The sequence below is a fragment of the Lissotriton vulgaris genome, chromosome 4_1, assembly GCF_964263255.1.
Source record: "Lissotriton vulgaris chromosome 4_1, aLisVul1.2, whole genome shotgun sequence".
Taxonomy (NCBI): domain Eukaryota; kingdom Metazoa; phylum Chordata; class Amphibia; order Caudata; family Salamandridae; genus Lissotriton; species Lissotriton vulgaris.
In genome coordinates, this window is record NC_141691.1 from 2,058,964,680 (window position 1) to 2,058,978,814 (window position 14,135).

Consider the following 14,135-nt stretch of genomic DNA (forward strand, 5'->3'; position numbering starts at 1 on the left):
ACTGATTGTTGCCTCTGCATGGCAAAAGGAGGGACTGTTGAACTGTAATTAAAATGCCCCACAAGACTCCATTTTGTGTTGCCAAGCTCTCGGCAACATGGTGAAGGATTGCTTTCCAGGTCCCTGTTGAAACTTGCTCAACCCTCCCCGCTCCTTGTGGTCGAGCCGATTCCGGGAAGCTGCCTGTGTACCTCACCCCCCCCAGTTGTGCCAGAGACTCAGCCACATCCTGCCCACCGTTGGTAACTCAGCCTGTTACAACCAACTCCTGTGCCCCGTGACCACACCATCTGATCAAGGAAGCACGAGGCCGTGCCCCGTGTCCACACCAATTGGGAAAGGAAGCACGAGGCTGTGTACATTGTGCAATCAGAGACAGATGTCCCCTGCCCACGATTGCGCCACATAAGACTGACTAAGAACTTGCCTGATGAGGAACTTGTCAAAATGAGGAACTTTGTATTGTGCCAATGGGCGTGGCTAGCGCTATAATTATGTGTGCACTGGGGAGTAAAGTAGCAGTCTCCGTAGAATGATCTTGGTTCCATTCTGGGACCCTGTCCTTAGCTCGAGCTAATAATTAAATTACTTCCCTCCACTGCTGGTCTCTTTGGTAAAGTATGATTTAAGCAAGAAGAACCCGTAGATTCTAGGTGTCCCCTGCACCTCTGGCTTTGACTCTCCTAGTGGGGAGGGGTCTCCAAAAAGCCAGTTCTACACAGGCAAGACCTAAAAACGCACTCACTCGGGATCCAGTTCCTTAACTTTTTTTTATTTTGTGAAAGTGGCAATAGCCATGCTCAATGCGTTTCGGTTCGAGCCTCGAACCAGGATCACAGGATATGTTTTTCTCACTTTAGGACAAACAGGCATCATTTATTTCTATATCATGATGCATTTCCTGTTTTCTCTCTCACATAGCATCATGGTATCTGTAGTGCAGTACATTACATTTTATAAATTAGTTACACTTTTTTGTATATTTTGTGTTAAAAAAATTAACAATTAGTTTAAAGTGCTTCAGTGCTTATTAGTGCAAATATTTTAAAGAGGAAATATATGTGCAAAATAGTGCATAGATTTAAAATGACATCATAAACAATCGTTTCAATTTTTCTAAAGAGATTTTGAGGCAAAGGAAAAAGTTCCATATGTAATTGCTTTTTTACATTTTTGCCATTGCACTTAATTGTTCTTCAGTCTCTTCTCCCTAGTGAGTGTCCATACAGTGTTATAAAATACATCTCTTTCTTATATTTATATTTATACATAACCTTCAAATATAAATTTTATTTTTATTATAGAAAAGTTCTATTTTTTAGGTTCCAATATTCTTTTTGATTTATTCATCACACCGATGTTGTCATTATTTTTCCTTTTTATTTCTGCAGTTAGTCATTTCTCTCTGGTGAGTATTACATTTCTTGGAATCCAAATGGCATGTTTTGAGGGTTTCTGACCAATCCTTATTATAAGTATTTTTAAAATGTACATATAATTCCTCGTATTGATTCAATCCCAAAGGTGTTAAAGTGTGAAAATAAATATACGCACATGATTAATAAGGTCTGTTTGGAATGACAATACATCTCTTATATATAGATTTAAGCAAGTTTAGGGAATGTTGCTAGCATTTTGAAAAGTACATGAAGACAATATTAAACACATCAGAATGGATATGCAGCTCCCCTGTCCCGGGATCATTTGCATAAGCCAATGAACACTCATTTCACCACCGGGGGCGCTCGAGGGCACCAGTGGTGGTAGAGTAGGTAGCCTTTAATCCATTAAGTTAAATGTCCACAATGCTCCCTCCACAAACGCCTGCAATGCTGGTCGCTGCTGATCTACTGCTCCGTTGCTGCAGCCCTCTCGCCTTGCTCTACAAAGATACAGGCCCTGGCATGAGCGTCAATACACAACTGTTCAATCACCAAGATCACACAAAAAGGATTAGGACTCTTGTGGTGGCACCTTCCCTGCTGGACACCTCTCTGCCACAGACATCGATTTAAACAAAGCACTAAAAATTAATGTTGTTAGAAGGCCTTAAGGCGCACTGACATAACATTAGTGGATCTGCAGGGATGCACCCATCTGCTACATGGATGCAGACAAAATCAAAAATAACAGTCTGTACCGTCCACACAAAAAAAAAATCATGTCCCTCTTTTAAGATCATCACGTATGAAGCAACCAGTTAAAAGTCCCCTCACTGCTGGGTGAGTGGTCTGTTAGCATGTGAATTTATTATTTAATTTCTGAAATTTTATATAGCATGGACATGGGCTCAAAGGCATCGGAGCACTTTACAACGAGCATGATACAAGGGTTACAGGGGGTTACAGTAATAGTAATTCAACTCGGGTGTGTGCAGGAGTTATCACAAGAAACAGTTACAGCAAATGAGCAGGGGAAACACACAGTTAAAGCCTTGATTTAGATGGTGGGTGCATATAACAAGAGAAGGCAGTAGGGAGAGTACTGAAGTCCGGTTGAGGGTGAATTAACCAAGATGTCCGTCAAATAGGAGGAGCTTGAGGTCCTTTTTGAAGGTGACTAGGCAGGTGGTTAGGAGGAGGGAGGCAGAGAGCTCCAGATTCTAGTGGCACTACCAGATAAAGACTGGTCCATGTATCATTCTCGGCTGAAGGTGGGGTGTTCCAGGAGCATGGATTGGGCATTTCTGGAACCCCTATTTGCTCCAGAGATTTTCAGTTTCTCATTTAGATAGGAGGGAGAATAGGAGTGCAGCACTATGCGGGTAATGCAAGTGGTTTAGAATTGGGTCCAAGCTTCAATGGGAAGCCATTGGAGGGTCAGCAGGGCAGGAGAAATCTGGTCATATTTCTTGAGACCTGAAACAAAGCTTGCTGCAGCGTGCATTGTTGCTCCCAGTGGGCCTAGATGAACTTTGGGAATGCCTGAGAGTAGAAAAATGCAATAGTCTAGTCTGGAGAGAACGAGAAACTGCACCACTGTTTTGAGGTCTTGTTCTGGAATCAATTATCTGATGCCTCAAAGCTGCCCAAGTTGGTGTGCCCTGTTGGCTATGGCTGCCAGGTGTCTGTGAAGATTGATATGATTTACAAGGATTAAGCCAAGTGATCTGGCACACTGCACAATGGCGGGAAGTTTGGCCATCCATTCTTCTACTGGCATTTGTGCTTTCGGATGTGAGATCGAGAGAAATTCTGTTTTAGCTGGGTTGAGTTTTAAATGGTTATTCAATGGTTTGATCTTTTAGTGTTTTTGAAAGCAGAAAGAAGTCTTCTGGGGATGAGATTTTCAAGTATATTTGGGTGTTGTTGGTGTAGAGGTGGAAGATAATCCCAGAGTTTCTAAGAATCACGCAAAAAAAAATTCTAGGTAGAGGTTAAAGAGGGTTGAGGACGGAGTCGAGCCATGAAGGATTACTTGGTGAATACAGACGGGTCTCAAGAGCGAGTTGCTCAATTTCACAATTTAGGAACGGTTATATAGGTATAGAAGAACCAGTTGAGGACAGTGCCTCCACATCCTATGTGAAACTCAATTGTACAAAGGAGGTCCAGATGGTTGACAGCGTCTAATGCAGCGAATAAATTCAGGAAGCAGAAGTTGCCGGAGTCGAGGTCTCTGAGCGTGTCATTGACTATTTGAAGAATCACAGTTTCTGTACTGTGACCCCTGTGGAAACCTGATTGAGGAGAGTCTAGGAGGTTGTTTGTTCGAATGTGTGAAACTAGTTGGGATGCTACGCAACTTTCGGTGACTTTGCCTAAGATAGGGCTTGTGGAGGTTGGCAGTAGTTGTTCAGATTCTCAGGGTGTTTTGATCCATTTTTAGTCAATCTGGTAAGAGTCCCTGTTTGAAGAGGAGTTCACCATGGTGGATCATATGAGGAGAAGGTGTGCGGCAAGACATTTACTGGTAGAACTTTGAATGGAGTCCTGACGGTGGTTTCAGGGTGATACTTTGAATATTGTTAGTTATAGGTCCTGGTCAGAAAATGGAGAGAGGGATGGTCATGATTGGGGTGCCTTGTCTCAACCGAATCAAGGCATTAGTTTATAGGCAGCGAGCTATGGATGTCTCTAATTTTTATATTAAAAAAATCCATGAAGTCGTAGTAACAGGCCACGGATGACGTAGGAGCCCTAGTGGTTAGTAGTCTGTGTAGTGACCTCAAACCGGCGCTTCGGTCTATTCTTTGCAGAATTCGCAATGGCTCTCATATGGGAGGATTTGACTCTCAGGATTTGGTCTTTGTATTGTTTTCTTGCTTTGCGAAGAAAGTAGTTAACTGCCTCGGGACCACAGTTCACACACTCTTGAACTGAAAAAAATAGCCTGAATCTCACAAATACGAAAAGAGAGAGTATGTGTCTTCAATCTAAAGAAGGTGAAACCAAAATCCCCCCAATGCCGTCTGGAGCAAGACTCGCCAAATGAAACTAGCTGCAGCTGACCAATGAAAGCAAAAGAGATGAGAGTAGAGCTAGGGAGCGAATGGTAGGTAATGGTCTAGATTTTTTTTTAAAGAATAATAGACTTGTAAGCGGCAGCACATGCGCTGTCTCAGTTGAGACCTAATCATTGCACTTCAGAAATAGTGGCCCAGACCCCCAGCTTTGGTGCATTACAGCTTTGACGTACGCGGCCCATTTGATAAGGTTCACCATGTATTATGTTGTTTTTTTTCTACTGATTGTTTGCCCTCTCAGAATGCCTGCTCCCACTATACTCTTAAATCTATGCATTAAACACTGACTTCCTTTCTCTTTTCTCCTCTCCTTTCTGTCTTCAGAGTGACTCTCTTCTTACCTTCCAATCTCTGCGGCCTTCTATGTCTGAGAACAGCCTCCTCTCTGCCTCCTCGCAGCCTCCTCTCAGCCTCCTCGCAGCCTCCTCTCAGCCTCCTCTCTGCCTCCTCTCAGCCTCTTGCCTGCCGGCGTCAATGCTTCTTATTATTCTGACATTTTCTGATACCACATTTCATTGATCACAACCTCTTCTCTGTCCAACCCTTTTCCTTTTCCCTTGGGTTCCAGAGCAGCTTCAAGTGCTTCAATGCCTCATCAGTGGGAGGAAACAGTATACATTTGCAATTTTTAACCTGCAACTTTTACCTGTGAATCCCATGACAACGCAGCTGTCAGAGCCTGGTCCAGGGGCTCCTTTCCTATGAAAAGCCAGGTTTAAAGCTCCTGAGGAAATGACACCAGTCAGAGGCTGACCTGGCCTCAAGGCGCGCAGCACCCTCCCCCTCATCCGAGTGCATTGACACCAGGGAACCAAGGCCAATCACGAGTCAGAAGGTATCTAGGCCACGACCCCAAACCCGAAGCCAAAGCACAATGGGGCAGATTTACAAGCCCCTTGCACCTTATTTACGCCGCCGTTGCGTCACTTTTGTGACGCAGCGGCGGCGCAAATCCTGCACCATGGTGCGGGGTTATTTACAACGTGACGCATCTGACAGATGCGACACGTTGTAAAGCCCTGCGACACATGTAGGCGTTTCTGGGCAGATATGCCACTATCACATCTCACACCCACCAACAGCTAAAGGCAGGGGTGTCCAGCAAAACCTTCACTTCCACACGTGAGCCCCAACAAATACTCATCCTATGGCGGCTACAAGGCAATCCACAGAAAGTCTATGACATTAGCCCAGTGGATTCCATTTTTAGCATGCATTGTAAGAGTTGTGTTTATTTCTTGATGCTGTGAATCCAGCGATAAAGTGAAGCACTATCTAGAAGAAAACTGCACCAAAGAAAGATTCTGAGCCTCTTACCTTGTACTCCTGCTCGGCCTCGGTGACGGGGGTCACACGGTGCGCTCTGTGTGCCCGGGACTCTCTACAGACCACACACAGGAGTTCACCATCAGTTTCACAGAAGAGCTGCAGCCTCTCCCCGTGCTCCTCACACTGACTTCCTGTGTCAGGGTCTTGACGTGCGATTTGCATTCTTTTCACAATTTCTACCATGTTTGCTAATCTCATATTTGGCTTCAGTGATTTACCCAGGACAAACTTCTTCCTGCATTCTGGACAGTGTTTGTTTAAATCCTCGCTGGCCTTGTATGTGGCGAGGCAGGAGAGACAGAAGCTGTGTCCGCAGCCCAGGGTCACGGGGTCAGTGAACAGCTCCGTGCAGATGGAGCAGGTGGCTTCTTCCTGGAGCTCGGCCCCGGGGTCTGCGGCCGCCATGTCTGCTCTGCGCGTGCCTGCTCCTCGCGTCTGTCAGGAATATCCTTATCAGGACTGGTGTAAGATGTGTTCTACTCAGAGCAACCTTTGTTCTGGTCCCATCACGGGCTGGCACGGGTGATAAGCTGTTCATCAAGACAAAGGGTGCAGGTGACCCCGCCCTCGGGGCTGCAACGCAGGGCAACTTCAAGAGTAAACAAGCATGTTCAATGCAATAGGTCTCGCTTTTGTGAAAGCTAGTGCTTTTGGTGTTAAAAATGGCAATGTTTTTTACTTTTGTTTTTTGTATGTAGCGGAATGAGAATATTTGCAAAGTGCTATTGTTATTCGTATGACCTCATTGAGCTAAAGAACCTTAAAATGAGAAGTAGGTTATAAGGGAGGGGAGACAAGAGTAATGCTACATTACTTACCGGTAATCCTCATTACTCCTGGTCCCGTTGTCCTCGGCGCATTCATTACTAATGGAGATTACTATCTCCTGACAGAAAATAAAAAACAAGAGGAATGCTGGGATATACGTACTGCCCCTCCCCCCGGGAGTATAAAGGTAGTACCTACCCAGCAGACCTCCTGTACTAACAAGCCCAGACAGGAAGGCTGGCCGCCCGGGAGGGAGGGAGGGGCGTATGAATGGGCCGAGGACAACGGGACCAGGAGTAATGAGGATTACCGGTAAGTAATGTAGCATTACCCCCAGGTCCCTTATGTCCTCGGCCCATTCATTACTAATGGAGAAATACCAAAGCAGTAAAAAGCCGGCCTTCCCAACCCAACAGAAGCCAACCCAGGAAACCACACCAAGGCAGCAACCGCAGAAGGAAAAAGGAAGAACCGGGGAAACCCCAGGCAGAGCCCCCGACAAGAGGGACCCCTACCAGACCAGCAGACACCCAACAAGAGCAAGGGCGCACAGCCAGACGACCAGACCGGCCACCACAGAGGCCAACCAGCCCACCGCAGGAACACCCGACAGCCAACCAGCGACAGGGTGAACACAGACACCCAAGACACCACAGGCAAGGGGACAACAGCAGAAGAGAGGCCAAACGAAGAGAAAGGCCACGAACCACCAGGCCAAAAAGCCAGAAACGGGCAGGAGAAGACAACCCACACCAGAACCGGCAGGAGACAAGCGGACTAGAGGAACCAAAGGCCCAACCAAGAAGAACAGCGGAAGCCCACCAGACCCCGACCCGAAAGGCAAGACCGAGCCCAAGGCCAGGGAAAGAGAGAAACCCCAGACACCAGGGAACGAAGAGCAAACCCGAGGAAGCCAAGCCACCAGGTCCCGCAAGACGAGGACACAAGGCAAAGGGAACCCGCACCTCCAGGAAACCCGAGCAGGAACAACCAACAAGGGCAACCAACCGGGACAAGAGACCCGGAAAAAGAGGAAAGGGAACCGAAGGAACCCCAGGAACCCCAAAACAGAACTCCAGCCAAAGCGGAGGAAACGGGAGCAGGAAACAACAGCCCGAAGAAGGCAAACCTGAACACCAAAGCAGGAGAGCAACCGGACGGGCCAAGGACCCGGAGGACCCAAGACAACAGCAAGGGAACCACGAAGGGCACAACAACCACAGCCAAGCCAAGCCAAACCAAAAAAAAAAGGCCAGGCACAAAGACCCCAAACAGTCCAAGCAAAGGGCCGGCGCAGAAACCCAGAGGCCAGAGAGACAGAGGCAAAACCACCCCAGAGGACCTCACAGAAGCAACCGCAGCCAGGGAGGAAAGCCCAAGCAAACCACAACCCACAGCCCGGCAAGACCCAAGGCAGGGCCAGCACAGGGGACGAACCCCGCACGGCTAAAGCCGCAACCAGGGATACAGGCAGGAAGCTCAAGCCAAAGCCAAAGCAACCCGCAGAACCAACCCAAACAAGGGAAGGACAAAGAGGGCAAGACCCCAACAGAGCACAGGCCCGAGAGCCAATAGCCCCGCCGAAGCCCCAACGAACCCCAGAAGAGACAAGAAGGGCAAACAAGAAGGCAACAGAGTGACGGCCAGAAACAAGAACCAGACCGGAACACACCACAACCATAAGCAACCGAAACCCTGCAGGGACCAGACACCCCACAGGCAAACAGGGCACCTGCAAAGAAGCGCCAAGCCACCCATGAAACTCCCAGAAGACACTCCACCCGGCAGGCCAGGACCGCAGAAAGAGCACAACCAGGCAACCCAGAGCAGGACGCACAAACAGAAGGCAGACCAGCTCAGAACAGGAGCCAACAGGGAGGAAGCCCAAGGCAACAGGCAACCACAGAAAGCCACGGCCGAAAGCCAAGCAGAAGCAAACGCAGGCCACAGCAACCAGCGCAGCGCGCCACCCACACGGCCAAGCAACGGGGAGACGCGCAGAGCGACCCCGAAGAAACGGGGAGACGGTGCCCCCGCCCAAAAGGGCCGAGAACCCGGAACAACCGGCCAGGAGGAAGCCATGCCACCCAGCAAGCCCGGCAGGCCGGGAGGCAGACCCAGCAGACATCCAGTGAGATAAGAATCCACAGGCCCAGGAGAGGCAACAACAACCGCCACCCTGCACCACACCCAAAACCAGAAGAGGCAGGGAAGAAAACCAAGGAAGAGGCCAATCGCACCCCACAGCTCCAGGCGGCCAGGCAGAACCAACCAGGCCAGACCAAGTCACCGAGCAGAAAGCGGAGCGCGGGAACAACCACCAACCCCCAGAACAGGAGGCATGACAGGACCCGGCAGCCGCCAGGAGACATCAGGCAGACCACACAGCAGACATAGGAGGGGACGCCAGGAAACAGCAGAACCCAGCAAAGAGAAGGCCACAGCACCAGAAGGACCAAGCAGGCCCCCCACCACGTATCACGCCCGACAACAGGCGCAGGCCGGGATGAACAGAACAGCCGGCCCCAAGGCAGCAAAAGCCACCCAAGCAGAGGCAGAGGGGAGAGAGCACCCCAAAGAACCAACGGCACCTCAAGAAAGGAACCAGGCGCAGCCAAGGCAAAGGAGGGAAAGGACCAGGAACCCGGAAGGGAGAACCAGGATCCCCAAGCAGGGCAGAGGCCACAACAGCCAGCCCGCAGAGGAGGCAGACTGCAGGCCCACCCGAACGAGGGGAGCCCACAGGACCCACCGCGCAGAGGACCAAGAAGCAGGAACAACGACCCACCACCAGACGGGGTAGAGAGCCGGAAGTAGAAGGCACGCAAACCAGCAGGCAGGGAAACCCCAACCACACAGGGAACCCACGAGCAAGCAAAGGCAGGAGCAGCAAAAAGAACCGGCCACCACAGAGGCGACCGGAACCCAATCCAGAAACAGAAAGGGCAAACACCCCCAGAGGCGCCAAGAGCAGGGGAACCCCCGAAGAAGAGAACCAAGGGAACAGACCCACGGAACGGCAACCACCGGAGAACCGGGGCCAGCCGAAGGCAGCGCGGACCCCGAAACAGCAGCAGCAGGAAACCCCCAAAAGGGAAGAAACCGCAAACCCCGAAGGGAAGAGGTCCACAGAGCCACCAGACTCAGAACAAAACAGTGGCCAAGGAACAGCCAAACCAGCCACCACGGCAGGCAGCAGCGCACACACCCAACCAGACCTGGGACCAGGAAAGCACCCCAGAAACCGAGACCCAAAGGCCAGCGCCGCACACAGAAGAGAGTCGACAGGAGGCATGAACCAAGGGCGACAGCACCAAGATGGGAGGGGCAGCCGACAGAACACAACCACCCCCAACACCGAGGAACCCTGCCAAGGCGGAAGAAACCGCGAGAAGCGAGAGCCGCCCAGAAATACCGGAGGAAGAGCGCCCCCGCCGAGACAAGAACCAGGACCACCCACCGCCAAGGCGTCCGCTCAAGTCGAAAGGGCGCGACAGGCAGAGTCACAGGGACAGAGCAGCCCCACCACATAGGCAGGCAGCACACCCCCTCCCCCCCCCCAGACCCGGGCCCAAGAGAGAAAGGGGCAGAGCAGCGGCCTAGCCGAAAAGCAACCAGCAAACAGCAGAGGCCAAACAAACCCCCGTCGCACACCCCCAACCTAGACCCACCAAGAGGAGGCGATCAGAGTGGGCGTAGGGCAGCATGTAAAGTCCCACACACATACGCAGCCCCGGGAACAGGTCCAGCAGCCAAGAGGGGGCATGCAAAGGAATAGACCCCCTAGCAAGAGCAGAACCCCAAGTCCAAGCACAACAAAAACAGTGCAACGGACAACGAAAACCAACAGCAGAACCAGGCGAGGCACGAACACACAACCCCGGCCCGGCAAGGCCCAGCGTAAGAACTGCAACCGAACGTGCCACAGGAGCACACATGCAACACACAAACACAGGATGTGGAGCCTAATGCCGAGGACCGAACACGTGACACCAGCATCAAGTCGGCAGCATCAGAAGGAACGCCCCAAGCACTGGCACCACCTGGAACAGTACAGGAACAGAAAATCTGCACCCTAGCACCCTCCGGGGGAAGGCAGGGCACTGCAGCCGGAGAACGAGCACCACGCACCCAGGCAGGCCTCAGCGGCAGCCTCGCTCATTCACACCAAAAACTGCACACAGTATCCCGAGTGTTGGGTGTGGGGGAGTGAATTACGGAGCTGTGGCCAGAGCCGAGCCCACAGTAGAGGCTCTCGGTATCCGGGTTCAGGAGTCATCCATAGAAACAGCTCTGAACCCCACCAGCTCCCAGGACAGAAAGTCTGGCCCTGGAAGAAAAAGCGTAAAATGGGTTACACCTCCGATGGGACACAAACCCACAAACCCTGGCACAGGAGGTATTCAGTTCCGTGGGATATCGAGCTCAAGACCTGCCGAGGCGGGGAATCTAACCCTGGTCCCGGGACAGACCTCCGCACCAGGGTCCGCCGCTCCAACCATAGGGCTACACCACTCCACTAGACATCCGAGGCATGCAAAGGCAAACGCTCCAGGAATCCAACGCCCCGCAACAAACAGCGGACAGAGTCATAAATGTACAAAACACCGCAAAAGCGGGACTCACCCGGAGCGGGGGCCCGAGTAGCACCATCAAGGCCCCCACACACCCACAGCCGGATCCGGGAATCGAAAGTCAGCGCAGCGCGTCTCCCACCCGGCCAGGCTCGGGGAGACGCTCCCAGCGACCCGGAAGGAACCGGGAGGCGGCGCACCAGCCGCAAAGGGCCAGTAAACCGGAACAGCGGCCGTGGAGAAGTCAATCCCCCCCAGCAAGCCCGGCAGGCCGGGGGGGAGACACAACAGGAACCTCACCCCTGCCCGAGAAGCCAGGCAGCCGGACAGGAGGAGCCACAGGAGGACCGAACGCCACTCAAGCCCAGCAGGAGCAGGTGCAGTCCCCCCACACCAACAGCATCCATCAGCCATTTCTGTCGAAGACAGAAAAAAAGAACAGGAGGTCTGCTGGGTAGGTACTACCTTTATACTCCCGGGGGGAGGGGCAGTAGGTATATCCCAGCATTCCTCTTGTTTTTTATTTTCTGTCAGGAGATAGTAATCTCCATTAGTAATGAATGGGCTGAGGACATAAGGGACCTGGGGGTAATGGGGAAAAAGTAACACCAATAGAATTATATGTTCCTGAAGCCACATGTTTTTGAAGAGGACTATGTATTTCATAAACAAGACACATAATCTACAACCTACTGGATAACCTCAGAGGAGAACAACAAACACATCGTAGCTCAAATAAAGGCAAAGAAAAAAGCATGACACGTGGTGCTGGGCACTGGCATGTTCTCTCAAAAGTTTAATATGTCACTGCACATCTGCTGATTGTTGAATTCAAGTACTAAAGGTTTATGTTTTCAGCAGCCTGTGGTTATTGTTACAAATATTGTTTTTATTAAAGCACTGCCGCCCACCCCTGGGGCCTTTATGTGCATTAATAACAACTTTCAAAATAAACATAGATGCACAGATAGACACACACAAACATACAAGCACAAATACAAAAAAAACACGCATACACAGACACAATCGCACACATAAATATGCACACATTTGGAAACAGGAACCCTCAGCTGCATACACTGATAGGTGCAACCATATAGGAATCTATACACACACACATGCACACATACGCATGCAGGCACAAGCACATATAAACACAGACACACACATAGATATGCACATAAGGAAGCATGCACATATATACAGCATTACCAAGAGGAGCTACATTTACACACAGTGATAAAGAGGCCGAAAGACTTACCGCCGGGTCACAATGGAGCGGACATTCCTGTATCTGGAGTCAGCCTAATGCACCCTGGGACTTGGAGGCAAAAGCGGGTTTGCGCCAATTACCCTTTCCGTATGCTGTTTCCTCACAGCGAGAGCCGAGGACGGTACCGGAAGAGGGAGGAGTTGAACCAGGAAGAAGTTGTCAACAGCCAATGAAAGTCAGAGGAGACAGGAAGGAGTTGTCGTGGACCAGCAACGAGGAACGAGGCGTGACGACGGAGAACGGAGGATAACAGAACGACCTGGACGAAGACGACGCGGGAAGACAGAAGAACGCAAAGGCTGCAGGAGTCCAGGAGGAAGAAGGCGAACCTGACGAGCGGTGGTCCGAAGAGTGGTGGAACCCACCGGAAGAGGCTGGAGAGCGGCCGCAACTCTGGAGAGTTGCGGCAGAGTCTGTGAGTCCTACCGTCTCTGAAGACACGGGAGGGTAGAGAGGGTGGCAGGAGGAAGGTTTGGGATAAAGGGGTGAGTGTAAAGGGTTGTGTTTGTGCTTTGCTAAGGAGCTTTTGTCAGGAATGTCTTGAATCATTTCGGGGACACTTATTTGCTGTTTTGGTTAAACCAGGCACTTGTATCTCAACCTTTCACCACCCCTTTGGGTCCTACTCACCAACAGCATATATACCTGCTGCATATCAACGTTTCAGTCCGTGGTTCATTTCAGTCTTCTTTATCTACAAAGCCTTTGAATTCCTTCTTCCCCTCCCCCCTTTTTTTGGGTGTACAAGTGCACAAGCTCCTTTACCTTCACTCCCTCACTCCCAGGTGCGGTGACTGGTGGCGTAACAAACCCCTTTCCATAAAACAAATTTCTGAAGGCTCTATTTTATCTTCTCTCCTATGAGCCTCCGGGGAGATTCCATCAAAAAGCCCAAAGAGGAGCCTGAAACACCTGCCAGGGAAACTGCCACCAGCTCCCCACCAAGTACATCTGGAGCAGGGGTCTCCAACCTTTTCTGCGGTGAGAGCTACTTCTGATCCATGAAAATCATTGTGAGCTACTAAAGGTCCAGTAACTTGTACATTATTCCTAAAGTCCCTCCATACCCAGCTTCATTGATGAGGGATAAACAGACACCCATTTAGTGTCTGCAATGCACGATATGAAACCAGTGAGCCTGGTATTAGTCCTGGCTTTCCTCTTCAACCAACTGCATACTCCTGACCTCTGTCATAACCAGCTAAGAAACTACAATCATAAGAAATCATATGGCCGTGTAGTGCTGTTCAAAGCTGCAATCATACTAAAAGCCATAACCTGCACAACTGTCTCTCACTCCTTTTCATCCAACACACTACTACGTTTCATAACTCGGTAAAAGAACATCGATGGTCATCATGCACAACATGGAACACTTCCCACATAGGCTCAAAAAATAAAGACAACACCCTTCCCACCACAAACTCTACATGGATTGGCTTGCAGGCTAGTAAGCATTATAAACAAATGCTGAAATACAATTAGTTTATTACATCATACCTCCTTTTTCTACATCATCACATGACCAGACCTTGAAATGCCGGAGTTCAGGAAGAGCACTGTACAAATTCTTTCATGACAGACTTTAAATTTGTTTCATGTAATTATAACCTATTCCACATATATGGTGCACATGACTTGCCACTCAGTTCATTATTATAGAATTAATATCAGGGGTGGTGGGAGTCAATGATTGGTTCATGTTCAGTTATTACTTCTAAAAATG

General features: G+C 50.1%; 1 protein-coding gene across 2 annotated transcripts in view; it reads right to left on the reverse strand.

Annotated features, from left to right (window-relative positions):
* Positions 1-6,297, reverse strand: part of LOC147724962 (E3 ubiquitin-protein ligase TRIM39-like) — a 299,690-nt gene extending 293,393 nt beyond the window's left edge. The window contains exon 1 of one of the 2 annotated variants that reach the window (XM_086966453.1): positions 5,783-6,297. In XM_086966453.1, the coding sequence (XP_086822579.1) occupies positions 5,783-6,199 (417 nt within the window). In that variant the 5' untranslated portion in view covers positions 6,200-6,297. The remainder of the gene's footprint in view (positions 1-5,782) is intronic. The other variant, XM_086966454.1, reaches the window with a different exon arrangement.
* Positions 6,298-14,135: the final 7,838 nt, after the last annotated feature.